This window comes from Adiantum capillus-veneris, chromosome 3 (assembly GCF_014529385.1).
Source record: "Adiantum capillus-veneris isolate H3 chromosome 3, ASM1452938v2, whole genome shotgun sequence".
In the NCBI taxonomy this organism is placed as follows: domain Eukaryota; kingdom Viridiplantae; phylum Streptophyta; class Polypodiopsida; order Polypodiales; family Pteridaceae; genus Adiantum; species Adiantum capillus-veneris.
The window spans coordinates 60,984,776-61,002,061 of record NC_140933.1 but is presented as its reverse complement, the minus strand read 5'-3'; the positions used below and the strand labels follow the sequence as shown (position 1 = coordinate 61,002,061).

Here is a 17,286-nt window from a genome sequence, read left to right as displayed (position 1 = left end):
GAGTGTGTGTGTTCTCTCTCATCCCCCCTCATGTAGGGATGGCCCCCTCCTTGTAGGGATTAGATTTGACTTTTACACACCACAATCCACTCAACCTTGGCCTTGATTCCCACCACAAGCTTAACCCTTAGCACTTCAAGCTTGGGCTGGGTTCTCACCTCAAGTATAACCCTAGCATATCAAGCATGCCAAGCATCTCAAGCATCTCAATCATTAAGCACCTCAAGCATCTCAAGCACCTTACTCGTCAAGCACGACAAGCACAACAAGCACCTCAAGCACCTTAAGCATGGGCCGGGTTCCTACCTCAAGCACAACCCTAGATTACCTAAGGTCAAAGGACTTTTACACTCATTATTGGAGGTCTTCAATGAAGCTAACCCTAAGGTCTTATGCTCCATTGGTTAGCATTGCTCTTTGATAGACCATCTCTCATATGGGCCCCTTTACCATTGGCCCTATGTTGAGATAGATTTATAAGCACATGTCTATATCTTAACCCTTATTCCCGTTTATTGTCCCACATTAAATGATGAGTTTAATATGAGAAAATCATTTGGGTTGGTTAGATATTAGATTTTATGACAGAAACCCTAAGTCCGTGTTAACAACTTTTAGCCTGGGAGTGTTTTTGGCCCTTCTAACCCACTTCTTTCAATGTTTTTGGAAATGCTTCATTTGGGAAAAGTGTTTCCTATGTCTCATCTACCTACTACTCAAATCTCAGCCAAAAAACATGATGAGGAATATGGATCGCGATCCATGTTTGAGCTCCTTTTGACATGAAACTTGGTCAGCTTATAGTCCTTGCTGTTTTGAACCTTTTTCCCAATTTGTTTTGGATTTGGATCACTTTTTACCAATTAAAAGTGGAATTTGGTGTTTGCTTTGCGTTTTTTGACTAATTTTTAACGTTTTTTTTAAAACCAGCTTTTTTTTTCACTTTTTGCTAATGTGCCTTTTGAGAGAGGTATTCAAATCTCAACCCCAAATGATGAAAATGGTACATGGATCGTGATCCATGTTTGAAAGCATTTTGGCATGAGACCTGGCCAGCTGGTTGCCTATACCCTATAGAGGCTAATGGCCAACTTTTTCTTTTGAATTTGGATCACTAAATCTCAATATGTGCCCCATTTTGTGTCTGAAACCCTTTTTTTTGGTTTTTTTTGTCTTACTAGTCAATTTTGATGTGATTTTTGATTTTTCTTGCAAACAATCTTTATCAAAGCAATGTTCCATTGATGCACAGTGTCACTAATCACTTTTCTGCAAAAATGGCCTCTGAGGCACATGGATTGGGATCCATGTTCCTACACAGATTTTGCTTGATTGATTTGTAATGAAATGTGCACCGACATCAAAGTGACTAAATTGTAGGAACAATAATAAATTACCAGAGATAATTTCAAGTACGTTATCTTATTTTTGACTACCATGACTATGTAGTAGGAAAAGGATTATGGGACAGGGCACGACTTCTGTTTTTTATAAATTTTGGAGAGACATTGTGCCATCTCTCCACCATACTACCGTATGGCACTCACGTAGGCCGTGCACTATCTACTTTATTGATGGCTTTTAAATTTTTCATACTATGAAAAGTTTTTTTTTGATTTCGTAGCTCCTTGAAAGGGAGATTTCTGTCGTACTAACTTGTTCAAGGACAAGCATCATTGCTCTTTCTTGATGGGCAAGGTACATGTGTGCTTTGCAAAAAAAATTGAAGTTTTGCTTTCACTAATGTCTTTGAAAAAATTCTCTATGTTTTCTAGCAATTTACCCATAGAATTCTATTTACATGCCAATTAGTATGACTGCTATTTACACATTCAATACTAAGACAATTAGTATGTACACATTCAATACATTCAATACTATGACAAGGCTCGTTTTCTACTCCCTGCACTCGCGAATCCCGTCCAAACTAACCAGTCCACTGCCGGTTTGCGCATCTTAAGCCCGTCCACATGCTATGCAGTCCGCCACCCTCTCCTCCCGAGCTAATCTCTTCCTCACAATAGATGCAACTCACGATCACCAGCATCACCACAGCTTGGACACAACGAAGCACAACGAAGAAGGTGGAGAACGTGCAATAGCTTAGCACAAATGGAAGCTTTGCTATGAAAAGACGACTCCGTCGAGCTCTTCAGTTAAAAGGCCCAAACAGCCAACGCCTCGCACCTGGAGTTTTCAAAAAATACATATGAGACGTGCAGCAGCGCACCCTCATAGCAGAATAGACGTGCTATGCCTTTATGGAACAGTGTGTAAGAACCGCTGTTTTTGCGCAACACACACACATACAATGAGTCTTTCCTTTGTGAGCTCAATTAAAGACTGTGCTAAGAAGAAGGATTTGTACCAAGGCAGTAGGATTCATGCTGATATTCGTGATAGTGGGTTGCTTGAAAAGAACGCATACTTAGGGAACATGTTGATCACTATGTATGTCAAGTGTGGTGCACCTGTAAGGGCGCAACAAGTCTTTGACGAGCTTCCTATGCGGGATGTTGTCTCTTGGAACGCACTGATTGCAGGATATGCCCAACAGGGGCAGGGCCAGGAAGCTCTGGGCTCTTTTCAGCAGATGCAAAGCAGGGGCCTCTCTCCAAATGCAATCACCTATGCGTGCATCTTGAAGGCGTGTGGCTCTACACAAGATGCTGATATGGGCATAAAAATTCACGGTGATATTGTTACTCAAGGGCTGTTGAAAAAAAATGTCGTGCTTGGCACTGCCTTGATCGACATGTATGCCAAATCTGGTTTGCTTCAGAGAGCACAAAGAGTGCTTGAGGAGCTTGGTGTCCGGGACGTCGTCTCATGGAACGCACTGATTGTAGGATATGCCCAACAGGGGCAGGGCAAGGATGTTCTGGACTGTTTTCAGCAGATGCAAAGCGAGGGCATCTCTCCAAATGCAATCACATATGCATGCATCTTGAAGGCATGTGGCTCTATGCAAGATGCTGATATGGGCATAAAAATTCACGCTGATATTGTTAGTCAGGGGATGTTGAAAAAAGATGCCGTGCTTGGCACTGCCTTGGTCGACATGTATGCCAAATGTGGTTTACTTCAGAAAGCACAAAGAGTGCTTGAGGAGCTTCGCGTTCGGGACTTCATCTCTTGGAGTGCATTGATTGCAGGATACGCGCAACAGGAGCAGGGCCAGAAAGCTCTAGGTTGTTTTCAACGGATGGAAAGCGAGGGTCTCTTTCCAGATGCAATCACCTATGCGTGCATCTTGAAGGCATGTGGCTCTACGCAAGATACTGATATGGGCATCAAAATTCACTCTGATATTGTTAGTCGGGGGCTGTTGCACAAAATGCTCGTGCTTGGCAATGCCTTGGTTGATATGTATGCCAAATGTGGTGCACTTCAGGAAGCACAAAAAGTGCTTGAGGAGCTTCCTGTCCGGAATGTCATCTCTTGGAGTGCATTGATTGCGGGATACGCGCAACAGGAGCAAGGGCAGAAAGCTGTGGGCTGTTTTCAGCGGATGCAAAGTGAGGGCCTCTCTCCAGATGCAATCACCTACGCGTGCATCTTGAAGGTATGTGGCTCTACACAAGATGCTGATATGGGCATCAAAATTCACGCTGATATTGTTAGTCAGGGGCTGTTGAAAAAAGATGTCACGCTTGGCAATGCCTTGGTCGACATGCTTGCTAAATGTGGTGCACTTCAAAAGGCACACAAAACACTTGAGGAACTTCCTGTCCGGAATGTGGACTGTTGGAATGTACTGATTGCAGGATATGCCGAACAAGGGAAGGGCCAGGAAGCTCTGGGCTGTTTTCAGCGGATGCAAAGCGAGTGTATCTCTCCAAATTCAGTCACCTATACTTCTGTCTTGAAGGCTATGCTTACATCTTGAAGGCATGTGGCGTTATGGAAGATGCTGACATTCATGTTGAGATTCTTAAATCAAGCTAGAGGGGATCCACCTTAAATGATCAAATTTCCAATCCGTCATTCAAGCGCTGCCCAAATATGGATGAAACAAACACAAGGGGCAAGCAAGCAGCTCACACACTAAGCCAAAAAGGTTAGATTGTGTGGGTGGTGCCCAAATATGCACCACCCATACAGACTGGAATTGTGCTTGAATGCTTTACTTGACAAAAATGCCAAGAAGAATCTAGTCTTTCAACATATATGACCCCATTCGAAGTGAAGACTACCAATGTCGAGCCATGCATTGATAAAGCGGGTTTCTTCTGTTCAAACTAAAGCATTCAGTCCATTTTGAGGAAACTGAACTTCACGTGGCAAGTCAAAGGGATTTACATGTTGATGTGGTCCTTGTTCAACCATGGATGGACCTCCATCAATGCTACAATGCTAGTGTTATCTGCTCTAAATTCACATGATGAACTTTTGTAGATGCTCCTGGTGAAGGATCATGTGGCTCCATTAATACCTTCGTCTCCAACCATTGAAAGTGAATCTTAAGCTTCCTTTTCTGAAAACAGCCAATATGAGATGGGCAAGCCTAATGTCCAACGGGAAATTTTCCACAAATGTTATGCTTGCCTAATTTCAAAATTCCTCAGATCAAGTGGTAGTCAGGACATCGCCATGGGTGAAACAAAGCAGAGAAACAGATTGATGAACCAAAGTACTCTTCACACAGGGTGAGACCAAGCCAAGTCTTGGGGACGAAAGCACTATTCAAAGATGAATAAGAAATGGTGATGAGCCTGGATGGGCTCAAGGCCAGTCAAGACAGGAAAACGACTCAACAGGGTAGGTCACTACAAAGAAGTCTTTGGAGGCACAAGGATATTATGAAAGCCAAACAAGGTTGTGGCTACCAAAATCACACCTTAGTGTCTACAAGTTGCATGCAAGATAAACAACTGCACAAAGAGGCATGAGAATAGAGGCAAACACAGGTTGGGACCATCTCAAAAGACACGACAAGTATCCAAAAACAAGGAGATTGCGCAGGTGTTACTTCTATGGCCTCTCACACAAGGCACACTAATCTGAAACCAAGGCCATTGTGGCTACCAAAGGACCAAAAGTTCACAAGGTAAAGGATCTTTAGTCCTAACATCAAAATGCTCAGCTTCAAAGTACTTCAAGTGCTATGTAGTCCACAAGGTACTTTCTTCTACAAATTGAGCAAGTTCATTTGAGTGATCTCACTTTCTACCAAGACTCATGATCGATTGCCATCACTAAATGTTGCGTATAGCATCCCAACTTGGACCATAATGACGCAAGGAAAAATATATGTCTCTCCTAATGGCTTCCAAAACAATAAATTCGGAAGGTTTGCATACAAAGGGAGTGCAATGAAATTCGAAAGGGCTAGAAAAGGAAAGCAAGGAACTAGAGGATACAAGGAGAAGAAAATGAAGCATGCTTGCACCAACCCTCTCTACATAGAGAACATAAAGTCTTTTGACTTTCCAATACCTCGAGGCTTTTCATCTCCTACATCATCACTCTTCAATTTTGTATTTTAAATGTTGTGGGAGATTTTTTTACTTTTTTTTGAAATGGTGGGAACCTAATGACGCAAAAGAAAAGATGAATGATAGTAAAAGCAAACCAATTCAAGACACACCAAAGGAAGGACATTAACGACTATGTCAGTAACAAGCAAAGTTTAAAGCCCTGTCCCACCACAAGAAGATTTAGAAATTTTCTCATGTAGGAAAATCGAGTCTTTTTCAATGTTTTTCATACAATGCATAACATCATGAGCTTTTGCTCGAGAGGCGCCACATACCTAGCTAGGTACAATTGTGGGTAGGGGACCACCGGCCCCCCACCGAGCCGGCGGTCCCTTGCCCCTAATCGTACCTAGCTAGGTATGCGGTGCCTCCCTCACATAAGCTCATGATGTTGAGGTAAGTCACAGAGTGAGAATTATTGTGAGAATCTGTCCAAAACTTCTTGTGCTGCACACAGAGCTTGCAAGGGCTACAAAGCAAGCAACGCTTGTGTTTTCTTCCCCTACAACTGGAAGTGTTGCAGACGTTCAACACTAAGAAAAAGCTTTTTCACCTACTATTATTCTAAATCTAAGAAAAAAGAGAGACACCAAGATTGTTTTGGGCCTTCCCAAAGGGCTAAGGCCATAGTGGTGGTTTCCCTTTTTTCTTAGTGAAAAATGTCACATGTATTTTAAAAATAAAAGTGAGGAAATAAAAAATAACCTATATAGTTTTGAGTGGCTTTTGAGAGGATAGGTCCATTGGATTCCGTGTCTTTTGAGTGGTTCTAAAAAGTAAACGTTAGGTGTAAGCTGCAAGCCTTAAAGTGAGGCGTTTTTGCCAGCTGGAAGCCTTAGAGTGAGGTTGGTGGGAGGGCATATAATGAGTGGATGCATTTCATTCTTCCCTCTTTTGGAGTGGAGACTCCTTGAGCTCCGTGGAGGGAGCTCTCATTAGGTTAGGTCTCATGAAGCCCTAGTAGGGTTAACAAAGCGTGCTCAAGGGCGCAGGCCTATGGCGTTCTTGGTCGTGCGTGCGCGCTGTGCATGGGGTGCCTCTGTGCGCTCTTGTGTTGCTCCCGTCTGTCGTCCTGCTCGCCGGTCTGTGGCGGTTTTGGGCCACGCTTCTGCTCTGCAGTCCTGCTTCGTGCATGAAGCCATGGCGGCATGTCGCCCTGCTCGTCGGCTTGTGGGGGTTCTGGCTCGCGCTTGTGGTGCTCTTTTGTCCTGCTTCTTGCATGCGCTTGTTGAGAAATGGGTGGCTTGTGTAGCATGGTTCCTCTCGCTGGTCTATGGCCCTTTTGGGCGTGATTCAGTGCCCTGCCTCTCCGCAATCTTGTGTTGCTGTGGTTTGCCGTCCTGCTCTTCGATCTATGGCGGATTTGGGCCGTGCTTGTGCTCTGCTGTGCTTCTCTGCGGGTGCCTCGTGTTCTTGGTTCGCTGGTCTATGGTGGATTCGGGTCGTGCCTTGGTGCTGTGTTGCTCCGTATCTCGTGGTTGTGCTGCTCTGTTTGCTCGTCCCCTTCGCCGATCTGAAGCGGGTCTTGAAGACCTGGTGCCGTGCTGCTATGTGCATCGGGGTTCTGCTGCTCTGTTAGGACGTCCCCTTCGCCGATCTGTGACGGACCTTGGACGCCGATCTGTTGTGTTGCTACTGTTTCCGGTGTTGTCGTGCTGCATTGTGTTGGGGTATAAAGCCCAATGTGGTCGCCCAGGTAAGTGGGCGGGCCGCTAGGTATGTACACATATTCTTTTGTAAAAACCTAATAAGAACTCACTATTGTCTACACATTACAGTAGAGAGAGTTCACCATATCGTCGTGCTCTTCTTCTCGCACTCTCTCTCGCGTCGCACTTCCGCTCGTACTCCTTCAACTGGTATCAGAGCTCAGATCGAGGCTCGGGGCAGCACTGTAGGAGGCTAGAGTCACCAGCTCAGATTGGAGTGAAATTTGACAGGCGAAGACACGGCCCCAAATCTTGAGGGCGAGCCCGAAGGGCTCGAGGTTCTCAGAATTTCATTTTGAGGTCATCTTGGCCACCGTTCGGCTTCGATAAAGGTCTGCGCAGGCCATTTTCGACTACGTTGTCTCGGCGGGTGCAGATCTGACTCTGCAAATTTGGGGTTTTTGGCCTACGACTGCAGGTGCTGAGGATATCAACACTCCTAGAGTGTTGATTTGTGGTTGTCTACACATCGAAGGACGGCTCACAGTTCTTGGAGGCGTGTCACATACGACACGGACGCATCTACACACAGACTGTAGGCGACATCCACTAGTTCATCAGGTGGCTTGTGTTTGCTGCTTGATATTCCAGATTTCATCCTGACATTGCAGGTACTTCCACATGGGATGTATTGTCAGAAATGATGTATGTCTGTTGAGGGTTTGCTGGCTGTGAGTCACGCAGCAAACAACTGCCGCAACGGTTACAACATATAGTGGGAAATTTATGGATGTATGACTTTGTGGGAAGTCTATGTACTGTCAGATTTACTGCAGCCTTTGTTGAGGGTCGAGTGAGGTTTTATTGAGCTGGGGGATTCTCGAATGTTGAGATCCTTTCGGTGATACAGGTCTTGGAGCGATCCCTCGAGCACCCTTAGATAGGTAGCTAGGATGTATTGACTGTGAGTTAGACAGTTGGGATTGCATCTTTGCTTTACTGCCGTTGAGGCATTGTCGCAGTCTATGCTTACAAGACAGTGACAGAACAGTCAGAGACAGTACATGTGCAGGACAGGTTTACCCACAACTTACAGTGTCAGAGAGACAGTGGTTTTTTGAGCTGTTTTTTGGTCTGTTTTTAGTACACCAGAGCCATTTTACAAAGGAGACTCTGTCAACATCTCAACAGAATCTGAAGCTTTCTTGGTTCATTTGACAGGTTGATATTGGTTCAGAGGTCAGTTTACAGGGGAAACTCTGCCGAATTTTTCCTAGGAAAGTAAACCACTGTGAAGCGTAGCTATGGCTGGATCATAGGACACTGCTCTTTACAATATCAAGAAGCGGGATGGAACCAATTTCCCATTGTGGAAGAAGCACATTTGACACGTGTTGGTACAAAAGAAGCAGATAAAACCTATAAAGCTCAAGGGGATAAAACCAGAAGATATGGACGAAGATGAATGGAGCGAAATGGATGAATTGGCACTTTCTACCATTATGCTGACTTTGGCAGAAAGCGTTTACTTCAATGTAGCAGACGAGATGCCGGCTTATCAAGCATGGTTAAAGCTGAGTGATCTTTATGAGAAGCAGAGTGCAGCTTCACAGGTATACTGGCTTAAGAAGCTTGTTGACTTGAAGATGAAAGAAGGGATACCTATGTCCAATCATCTGAATGAATTCAACACAATCTATAGTCAGTTGTCAGCTCAAGGTGTCAAGTTTGATGAACCTGTTAGAGCTATGTTCCTGTTGATCACATTGCCGGAAAGTTGGGACACTTTTCGCACAGCTTTGAGTAATTCAGCACCTCCAGATGGTTTGAACATAGCAGGTGTAGAAGGAAGTCTGCTTACTGAAGAAACCAATAGAAAGACAATGGACAAAGGCAAAGGAACAGCCTTAGTTGTCAGGGGAAGGACCAAAGAAAAGTACAAAGGTGGAAAGAGGAATCAGTCTCGTAGCAAGTCTCGCAGTGCTAAAGGCAAGAGTGACATAAAATGCTACCATTGTGGCAAGAAGCGTCACATGAAAAGAGACTGCAGAGAATGGAAAGCAGAAAAAGGCAAAGAGAAAGCTGAAGACCATGGTGAGAAGAACAAGTCCTCAGTGAAGATTCAAGAAATAAATGTGACAAACACTGTTGCAGAGGATGACAGTTTAGTGTCAGGAGACATCTACTTCTTGAAGAATACAATGGACTCAGCTCTTCTTACAGCATCTGATGGAAATGCACTGAGTGACTGGATTATAGACTCAGGGGCATCACTTCATGTGTCTCCAAACAAGGAGTGGTTTACCTCTTATGTGACCACTAAAGATCATGTTCGGCTAGGCAATGGGCAAACATGTGAGATCTTAGGTGTTGGAGATGTTCAATTGAAGTTTCAGAATGGCTTGTCTTTCACGCTGAAGAATGTGAGACATGTTCCCGCAATTACAAAGAGCTTGATCAACACAGGTTTACTTGATGATGCTGGCTAGGTCACCATTTTTGGACAGAACATGTGGAAGATATCCAAGGGTTCTATGACAGTAGCACATGGAGTAAAGTCTGGAGGATTTTACATGATTTATGTATCAAATGTCTCTAAAAATGTAATCAATGTAACCGAGCAGCCGAACGTTTCTTTGTGGCATAGCCGGTTAGGACATATGTCCAAGAAGGGAATGGAAATCTTGTCTCGTTCTGGTTATCTGCCTGGCTTTTCATTTAATGATTTTGAATTCTGTGAACATTGTCTGTATGGTAAGCAAACACAGCAGCCACATAAGCATAGAAGCAGTAGAAGAGATACACAGTTGGCACTTGTTCATAGTGATTTGTGTGGACCTATGCCTAACCTATCTGTAGGGGGAGCTTCTTACTTTATGACATTTATAGATGATTACTCGAGAAAAGTATGGGTTTACTTTCTCAAGCACAAGGATGAAGCGTTTAGTGTTTTCAAAACGTTAGTGACACTTGTGGAGAATCAGAGTGGCAAGAAGCTTAAATGCTTACGCACTGACAATGGTGGAGAGTATGTTTCAAAGGCCTTTCAGGACTTTTGTGAGTCAAAAGGTATAAAACGTGAACTTACTGCTCCTTATATACTCCTCAAAATGGTGTTCCTGAGAGGATGAATAGGACCATACAAGAGAAGGTCAGAAGTATGTTGTCTAATGCACAACTGCGAAATGGGTTTTGGGCCGAAGCTGTATCAACAGCTGTTCATCTTGTAAATAGATCTCCTAGCAAGGTTTTGCAGAAGGATTCAGTGCCAGAGATGGTATGGTCATGCAAAATGCCCTCATACAAGCATCTCAGAGTTTTTGGCTGTGAGGCATATACTCACGTTCCAAAGGAATTTAGGAACAAACTTGAGCCAAAGAGTAGAAAGTGCATCTTTCTAGGCTATGGTAATTCTGGTGAGATGGGGTACAGACTTTGGGATCCCGAATCCAGAAAGGTTTTCCGCAGCAATGATGTTCACTTTAATGAATCCAAATATCATTCTAAACCAGAGAGGGTTGAGGAGATTAGAAGAGTTGTCTTCCAAGAAGATGGACCTGCACGTGCAAGACAAAATGTTAGGGCTCAAGAGGAGCAAGGACAAAATAGAGTGGAACCACAGGTTGTGGCTAAGCCTGAGCCACCTATTGTGCATAGATCTGGACGTATCACGCAACCTCCTGATAGGTTTGTTCCATCTATGAACTATGTCATGTTGAGTGATTGCAAGGAGCCTTCATTTTACAAGGAAGCAGTGCAAATGAAGGACTCCGGGAATTGGCAATTGGCCATGCAGTCAGAGATGACAGCTCTGCATAAAAACAAGACATGGAAGCTAGTTAAATTACCACAGGGCAAAAAGGCTCTACCTTGTAAATGGGTTTACAGGTATAAGATCACCGCTCATGATAGTCAGCCAAAGTACAAAGCAAGGCTTGTTGCCAAGGGCTTTAAGCAAGAACAAGGCATTGACTTTGATGAAGTCTTCTCTCCGGTGGTCAAGATGACTACATTGAGATGCTTTCTTGCATTGGTTGCCATATTAGATTTGGTGTTGCACCAAATGGATGTCAAGACAACGTTCTTGCATGGTGATTTAGATGTGGAAATTTACATGCAACAGCCAGAAGGGTTTGTTGAGAAAGGCAAGGAAGATTGGGTATGCCAGTTGTTAAAGAGTCTTTATGGCTTAAAACAATCACCGAGGGCATGGTACCATAAATTCCACAAGTTTATGCTTTCTCAAGGCTACAAACGTAGTGAGTTCGATCACTGTCTATATACAAAGAAGGCTAAGGATGGCAGTTGGCTGATCCTTATTTTGTATGTGGATGACATGTTGATTGCTGGCAAGCACTTGGAAGAAATTTCAGCTTTGAAGTCAAAGATGGCAAAATCGTTTGACATGAAAGACATGGGCGAGGCAAGTCATATACTTGGTATGCGCATTGAGAGAGATAGATCAAAGAAGTTGATTTGGTTATGTCAAACAGAGTATATTGACAAGGTTTTGCAACGTTTCAATATGGAGAAGGAAAAGGCATTGAGTGTTCCATTGCCACCATATGTGAAACTTAGCAAACAAGATTGTCCCGTGTCTGAGGAAGAACAGGCTGAAATGGATAAGATTCCATATGCGTCTGCAGTGGGTAGTTTGATGTATGCAATGATTGCTACTCGCCCAGACATTGCAATTGCAGTGGGAGTAGTAAGTCGATACATGTCAAACCCAGGCAAGAAACATTGGGAGGCAGTGAAAGGAATATTGAGATACCTGAAAGCTACAAAGAGCATGCGTATATGCTATGGGAGTCGGGAGCTAAGTGTAAAGGGTTTTACAGACTCAGATTATGCAGGTGACTTAGACAACCGAAGGTCTACGTCAGGGTATGTCTTTACATTGGCTGGTGGAGCAGTATCATGGCGTTCTAGATTACAAGATTGTGTTACTCAGTCTACTACATAGGCTGAATATGTTGCAGCATCAGAGGCATGCAAAGAATCAATTTGGCTTAATCGACTAGTAACAGATTTGGGAATCAAAGAAGAGATGCCTGTGTTATATTGTGATAGTCAAAGTGCTATACAATTGGCTCGCAATCCAGTTTATCACTCAAAGACAAAGCATGTGGATGTGAAGTATCATTTCATCAGGGAAATGCTCGAGGATAAGCAACTTCAGCTTGTCAAAGTTCACACCACAGAAAATCCTGCTGATCTACTGACAAAAGGACTTCCCGCAGAGAGCTTTGCGCATTTTCGCAAGCAGTTAGGTGTAGGGTAGTACATCACTTCTCTACATCTCTTGTATATTAGCTTGTATAGTAGCTTCTCTCACACTTAAAGTACCACATTGGACTTTAAGTGGGAGGTTGTTGGGGTATAAAGCCCAATGTGGTCGCCCAGGTAAGTGGGCGGGCCGCCAGGTATGTACACATATTCTTTTGTAAAAACCTAATAAGAACTCACTATGCTCTACACATTACAGTAGAGAGAGTTCACCATATCCTCGTGCTCTTCTTCTCGCACTCTCTCTCGTGTCGCACTTCCGCTCCCTCGTACTCCTTCACATTGTCGTCCTTTTCGTCGGTCTGTGGTGGATCGGGCCATTCTGTTGTGTGCCGTGATGCTCTTTGCATCGGGGTTCTGCTGCTCTGTTAGGACGTCCCCTTCAAAGATCTGAGATGGACCTTGGACGTCGATCTATTGTGATGCAGCTGTTTTTGTTGTTGTCGTGCTGCATTGTCGTCCTCTCCGTCGGTCTGTGGTGGATCGGGCCGTTTGCTGTGCGGCTTTGCTGCGGTGTGTTGCGCTACTCTGCTGTGTCGTCCCGCCTGCCGGTCTATGGCGGTTCGGTGTCGTATGTGGCTTGTCGACGGCATCTTTGTGTTAATTTTCGGTATGCATCAAAGAGAAGCTTTTTCTATTTAATTTGTTGCTTTAATTTCAGTTGGCTATTTTATTTACTGTTTTGCTCTATTTTTTGCAGGGTGGTACGGAGCCATTGACGGGATTGGATGGTTTGGGTGGCTGATTGTATGTGGAGGTCAAGCACAGTATGTTGCGGGCTGAATAATTTCAAGATTGTAGATGTAACTTTTATGGTGTTGATAAAGTTTAAAATAGGGCAATGTTTTCGAAGTTATTTATTTCTCGAAGTTTGTCTATTTTGTTGATAGATTTTGTGCTTTAGTTTGCTATAGAAAATTTATTTTGGTATTGTGTCAAGGTGATTTTAATCTAAAACGATTAGCTCCACATTCTATGATGCAATCTTGGTCCATGATTTAATCCTATTGATGGATTATTTGGACTAGCTAAGCATGTGGTTAGAGTTTGGGGATTTGACATTGAAAATTTATGGCTCTGTGGTTATTTTTTTAATGTAAGAAAAAAAAGATTTAACTTTGAATATTATATCCAATGATCTCAAGATTCATTGTTAATATTGTAAAGTAAGAATGGAAATAAATCCGTTTTGATGTGGTGATTTAGAATCATTTACTTCAAATCTTTATAAAGTTCTAAGTTTTTAGTTTCTCTTCTTTAGATGCCCTAATTTACTTTAGTTGTAGTTCTCATTTCATTTGCAGCCTTGCACCTCTCTTCTCCTCTCTCCTCTCTCTAATAATAATTGAGTTTATTTAGGCTGCACCTCTCTTCTCCTCTCTCTCCTCTCTCTAATAATAGTTGAGTTAAAATTTATTTATGTTTGTAGCTTTTATTATTATCGCAAAAGTCGAGGTAGAATTAATGAAAAGAGGAGCCCTTTCTCTTTCTCTCTCTATGGAGTGTACAGGTCATGACCCAATATTATATAATGATAGATGATAACAAATGTAAAAATATGCATTTACTGCCAACCTTTGAGTGGAACTTTCAAACTATCTTTCTTGAAGTACTCAAGATTATGCATAAAGTTTCACTCTTTGAGTTGTAAGTATATAAAAGCTAAAGGTATTTTGAAGAACTATCACGTTTTACAAGCTTCCCTATTCTGAGATTACTCTTGCTGAGAGTTATACTCCGTCTATAGTACAGTCTCTTAAACTTTACAGCCACATCTTTTATCAAAGCGATAGCATTACTCTCTATAGCAAGGCCCAATGGATTCGAATATGGATGGTAATAAACCTCTGCATTTCGTTTCCTCTTTTGGTGCTTAAGAGTCTTGTTGTCTTGCTTGTCTTGGAAATTGTCTTGAATCTGCTCTTGATTATAGATGCTTTCACTACAAATTCAAGCAAATGACTACTTCGAAACTTTAAGTGCAGCTCCTAGTACTAAAAACTTGCATGAAATTGTGTCTGAAAGTGGGGGCCTTGGATCATCAAGTAGTTTAGTGGATTCTCCAAACTCACCAGTTAAAAAGCTTAGTCCCAAAGCCAAGTTCAAGAAAACGTCTCCAAAATCTGTTCAAAAGGCCCTTAGTATTGCAAGAGGGATGGCTTCTGTGAGAGGTTAGCTTTGTTTCCAATTTCTATGGCTAACCAATGTGTAATTGATAATAATAGTATCATGTGCCATGTGTTGTAGGGCGAACACCGCTTAGCTCTTCTGGGATTGCCACTCCCTCCACCGGTGTGAGTCGTTCGTTGGGCTTAGCATCTATCAAAGAAGAGCCAATACCTATAGTTGATTCCTTTGGATCTCAATTGGCATTGAGTCAATCTGTGCCTAAGCTTCTTATATTTGAGCTTTCTGATGCTATTAACTATCGTTTTGTCTTTGTTGGCAAGGTGCTCGCAAAGTATGGCACATATAAAATCCAAAAAGCAAATTACAGAAGATTTTTGAAGGCTGATCTTGTGGACAAGGTTACACATCATACTATCACTTTTGTTGTGGCAAAAAATTACATTGAACAGTTTGTCAACACATTTGTGGTGGGTGATTTTTTACGTATTGAGGAGCCTGTTGTGAGGAAAAAGAATCCTAGTGATGGAGGCACTTGTCAGCTTGCTCTCTATGCAACTACATCTATTGTGAAGGCTCCTTCATTCGACTTTGTGCTCACTCTCTTTCCCGAGCACAAGATAAAAGATCTTGTCTTATCATGGACTTCTTCAATTGAAGATGGTGTGCCTACTGTAGCTTTTACTGTTATCAAGGTGGAGAACATGGCCAAAAGTGATGGCAGTAGTGGCACTAGACTTATTGTTGCCGATGGTCTTGTTGATGTTGATAGAGCAACGGTAAGCTTCTATACGCAGCTCTAAGTCTTCTTAATAGTGTTTTGACTGTTTTTTATTGTTGCAGCTTTTGTTTGTACCTTCTCGAAAGGTTGACTTTTATAACATATCCAATGAAGTCAAAGAGAATGGATTTTATGATTGTGTGGCTCACAACATAAATGTCTTCAAACAATTCTCTAACACATTGTCTGTCACTATTCTGCTGCCATTGCCCTCTCAATTGAAGTTGCTTTTCAAAGATATCCATGTTAAGCAAATTGCCAATATGGGATTTGAAAAAACGGTGAGTTCTTATTTGTAGGTTGTCTGCATTGATTGTGCATCGTGTGATTTCTTTAGGTTAATTTCAGGTGTTCGGTTCTCTTGAGGTTGTTAACATCAACAACGTTGGATTGGAGTATTTCTGTGGAGTTTACAAATCTGCCCAAGTCAGCCAAAGCTCAAATCCTCATTGTTTCGCTTGTAACAAAGTTGTTGAAATTTGGAAAGTTCCTGCTCTTCAAGCAAAGCTGGTTCCTCGTGACAATAAAGGTATTTCCGTCACCTTGCACGGGAAGATTGTTGACCAAGTCCTTCACCTACCCTCTTCTTTTTTGCATTTGTATGAAACCGATCTAGTGAGTTTGAAAGCTTCCTTGGTGGGAATGAAGAGAGCTGGGCATTTCTCAATTGATGCACAGGGGTATGTAACAAGCTTTAAATCGGAATAGGAAGATGCTAGCTTTGCTAATGTGCCTTGCACTCCTCTAAGAAGGTCATATTTTGCTGAATATCCTTTTGTATCTAGGTATTATGGCGGGATTATCTCTTGGCGATTAAAATGTTTTTTGTATAAATGGCATCCAATGTTCAATCCACTCAACTTTTTGGAAGAAATCTTCTTGTAATCAAGATGTTTTAAGGGCATTGTTGTTTGTATGTGGTGTAGATATCTCTATCAATTCACTAGAAAATATTCTGTCCAAGCATATTGTTGCAAAAATTTGTTCTCAAGACTTGAATATCACAAGTGTGTGGCTGAAATTGTGGAATGATGAGCGTGTGGGTTGTAATGTTGATGATATCTTGAATCTTTAGTTTGCCAATGTATGGGTACAAGAACAAATTCTGCTTTGCTTTCAATCAATTTGATCACTCTAGCTTGCCATGTCTTGGAGTTTCAATGTATTGTTCATGTGTTTCAAGAACAAAATCACCAACATTCCTTCAATGCTAATCCTTGTGTTGCATCTTCTTCCTCTTCTCATGGCTTGTTGGTCTTTATTTGTCAAGGTGGATTGTTTGTTTTTTCACAATCGGCTTCAATCAAGAAACGTAAGCATTGCTCTTGGCCTAAAGATCTTGCCGCTAGATTGGTTGATGTTGTGAAGACTTTTCCAAATGAGACAACATTGCATATAGCTTCTCAATTTCGAACACAAGTCTGTTCTTCTTACACTTTGAAACAAATTCAAAACAAATTTTACTCAATATGGAAAATGTTGCATGAAGACAATGTTGTGCCTCAATCAAATAAAAGATCTAGGAAACAGAAATATGTAATGGAAATACAAGACACTCCTGCATATGCATGTTTAAGTTGTGGTAGTCTTGTGTTCAAAAAGAGTTTGCATCATTTGAGTCTACTCGAAGCATCTTTTCTCCAAAACTTGATGGGATTGCAAACATTTAACTCTGCTTTTGCAGACAAAAGAGTTTGGTTCTCGTGCAAGCAAAGCTTGAAATCTCAAAGGAAGCCGCTCTTTTGCAGTTATCCACATTCTCTGCTCAATGAAAGTATTGGAAGCATTGCATTGTTAAATGCAATTGAGAAACGCCTTGTATCACTTCGCATTCCTTTCACTCAAATACGAGAACTCAATTATGAGGGTCAGTTTGGGTTGTGAGGCAGTGTCGTTAATGTCATGGCAGACTTAACAAGAATTCAAGCAATCTTGCCGCGTTTTAGTAATGAGCACGCTG

The 17,286-nt window shown here is 42.3% G+C and overlaps 1 protein-coding gene across 1 annotated transcript; it reads left to right on the top strand.

Moving 5' to 3' along the window:
* Positions 1-1,894: 1,894 nt before the first annotated feature.
* On the top strand, positions 1,895-5,460 carry LOC147461001 (pentatricopeptide repeat-containing protein At3g53360, mitochondrial-like). The gene has a single exon (XM_086508665.1). The coding sequence runs from the start codon at positions 2,210-2,212 to the stop codon at positions 3,887-3,889; it is 1,680 nt and encodes a 559-aa protein (XP_086364791.1). The 5' UTR covers positions 1,895-2,209; the 3' UTR covers positions 3,890-5,460.
* The last annotated feature ends 11,826 nt before the right edge of the window (positions 5,461-17,286 follow it).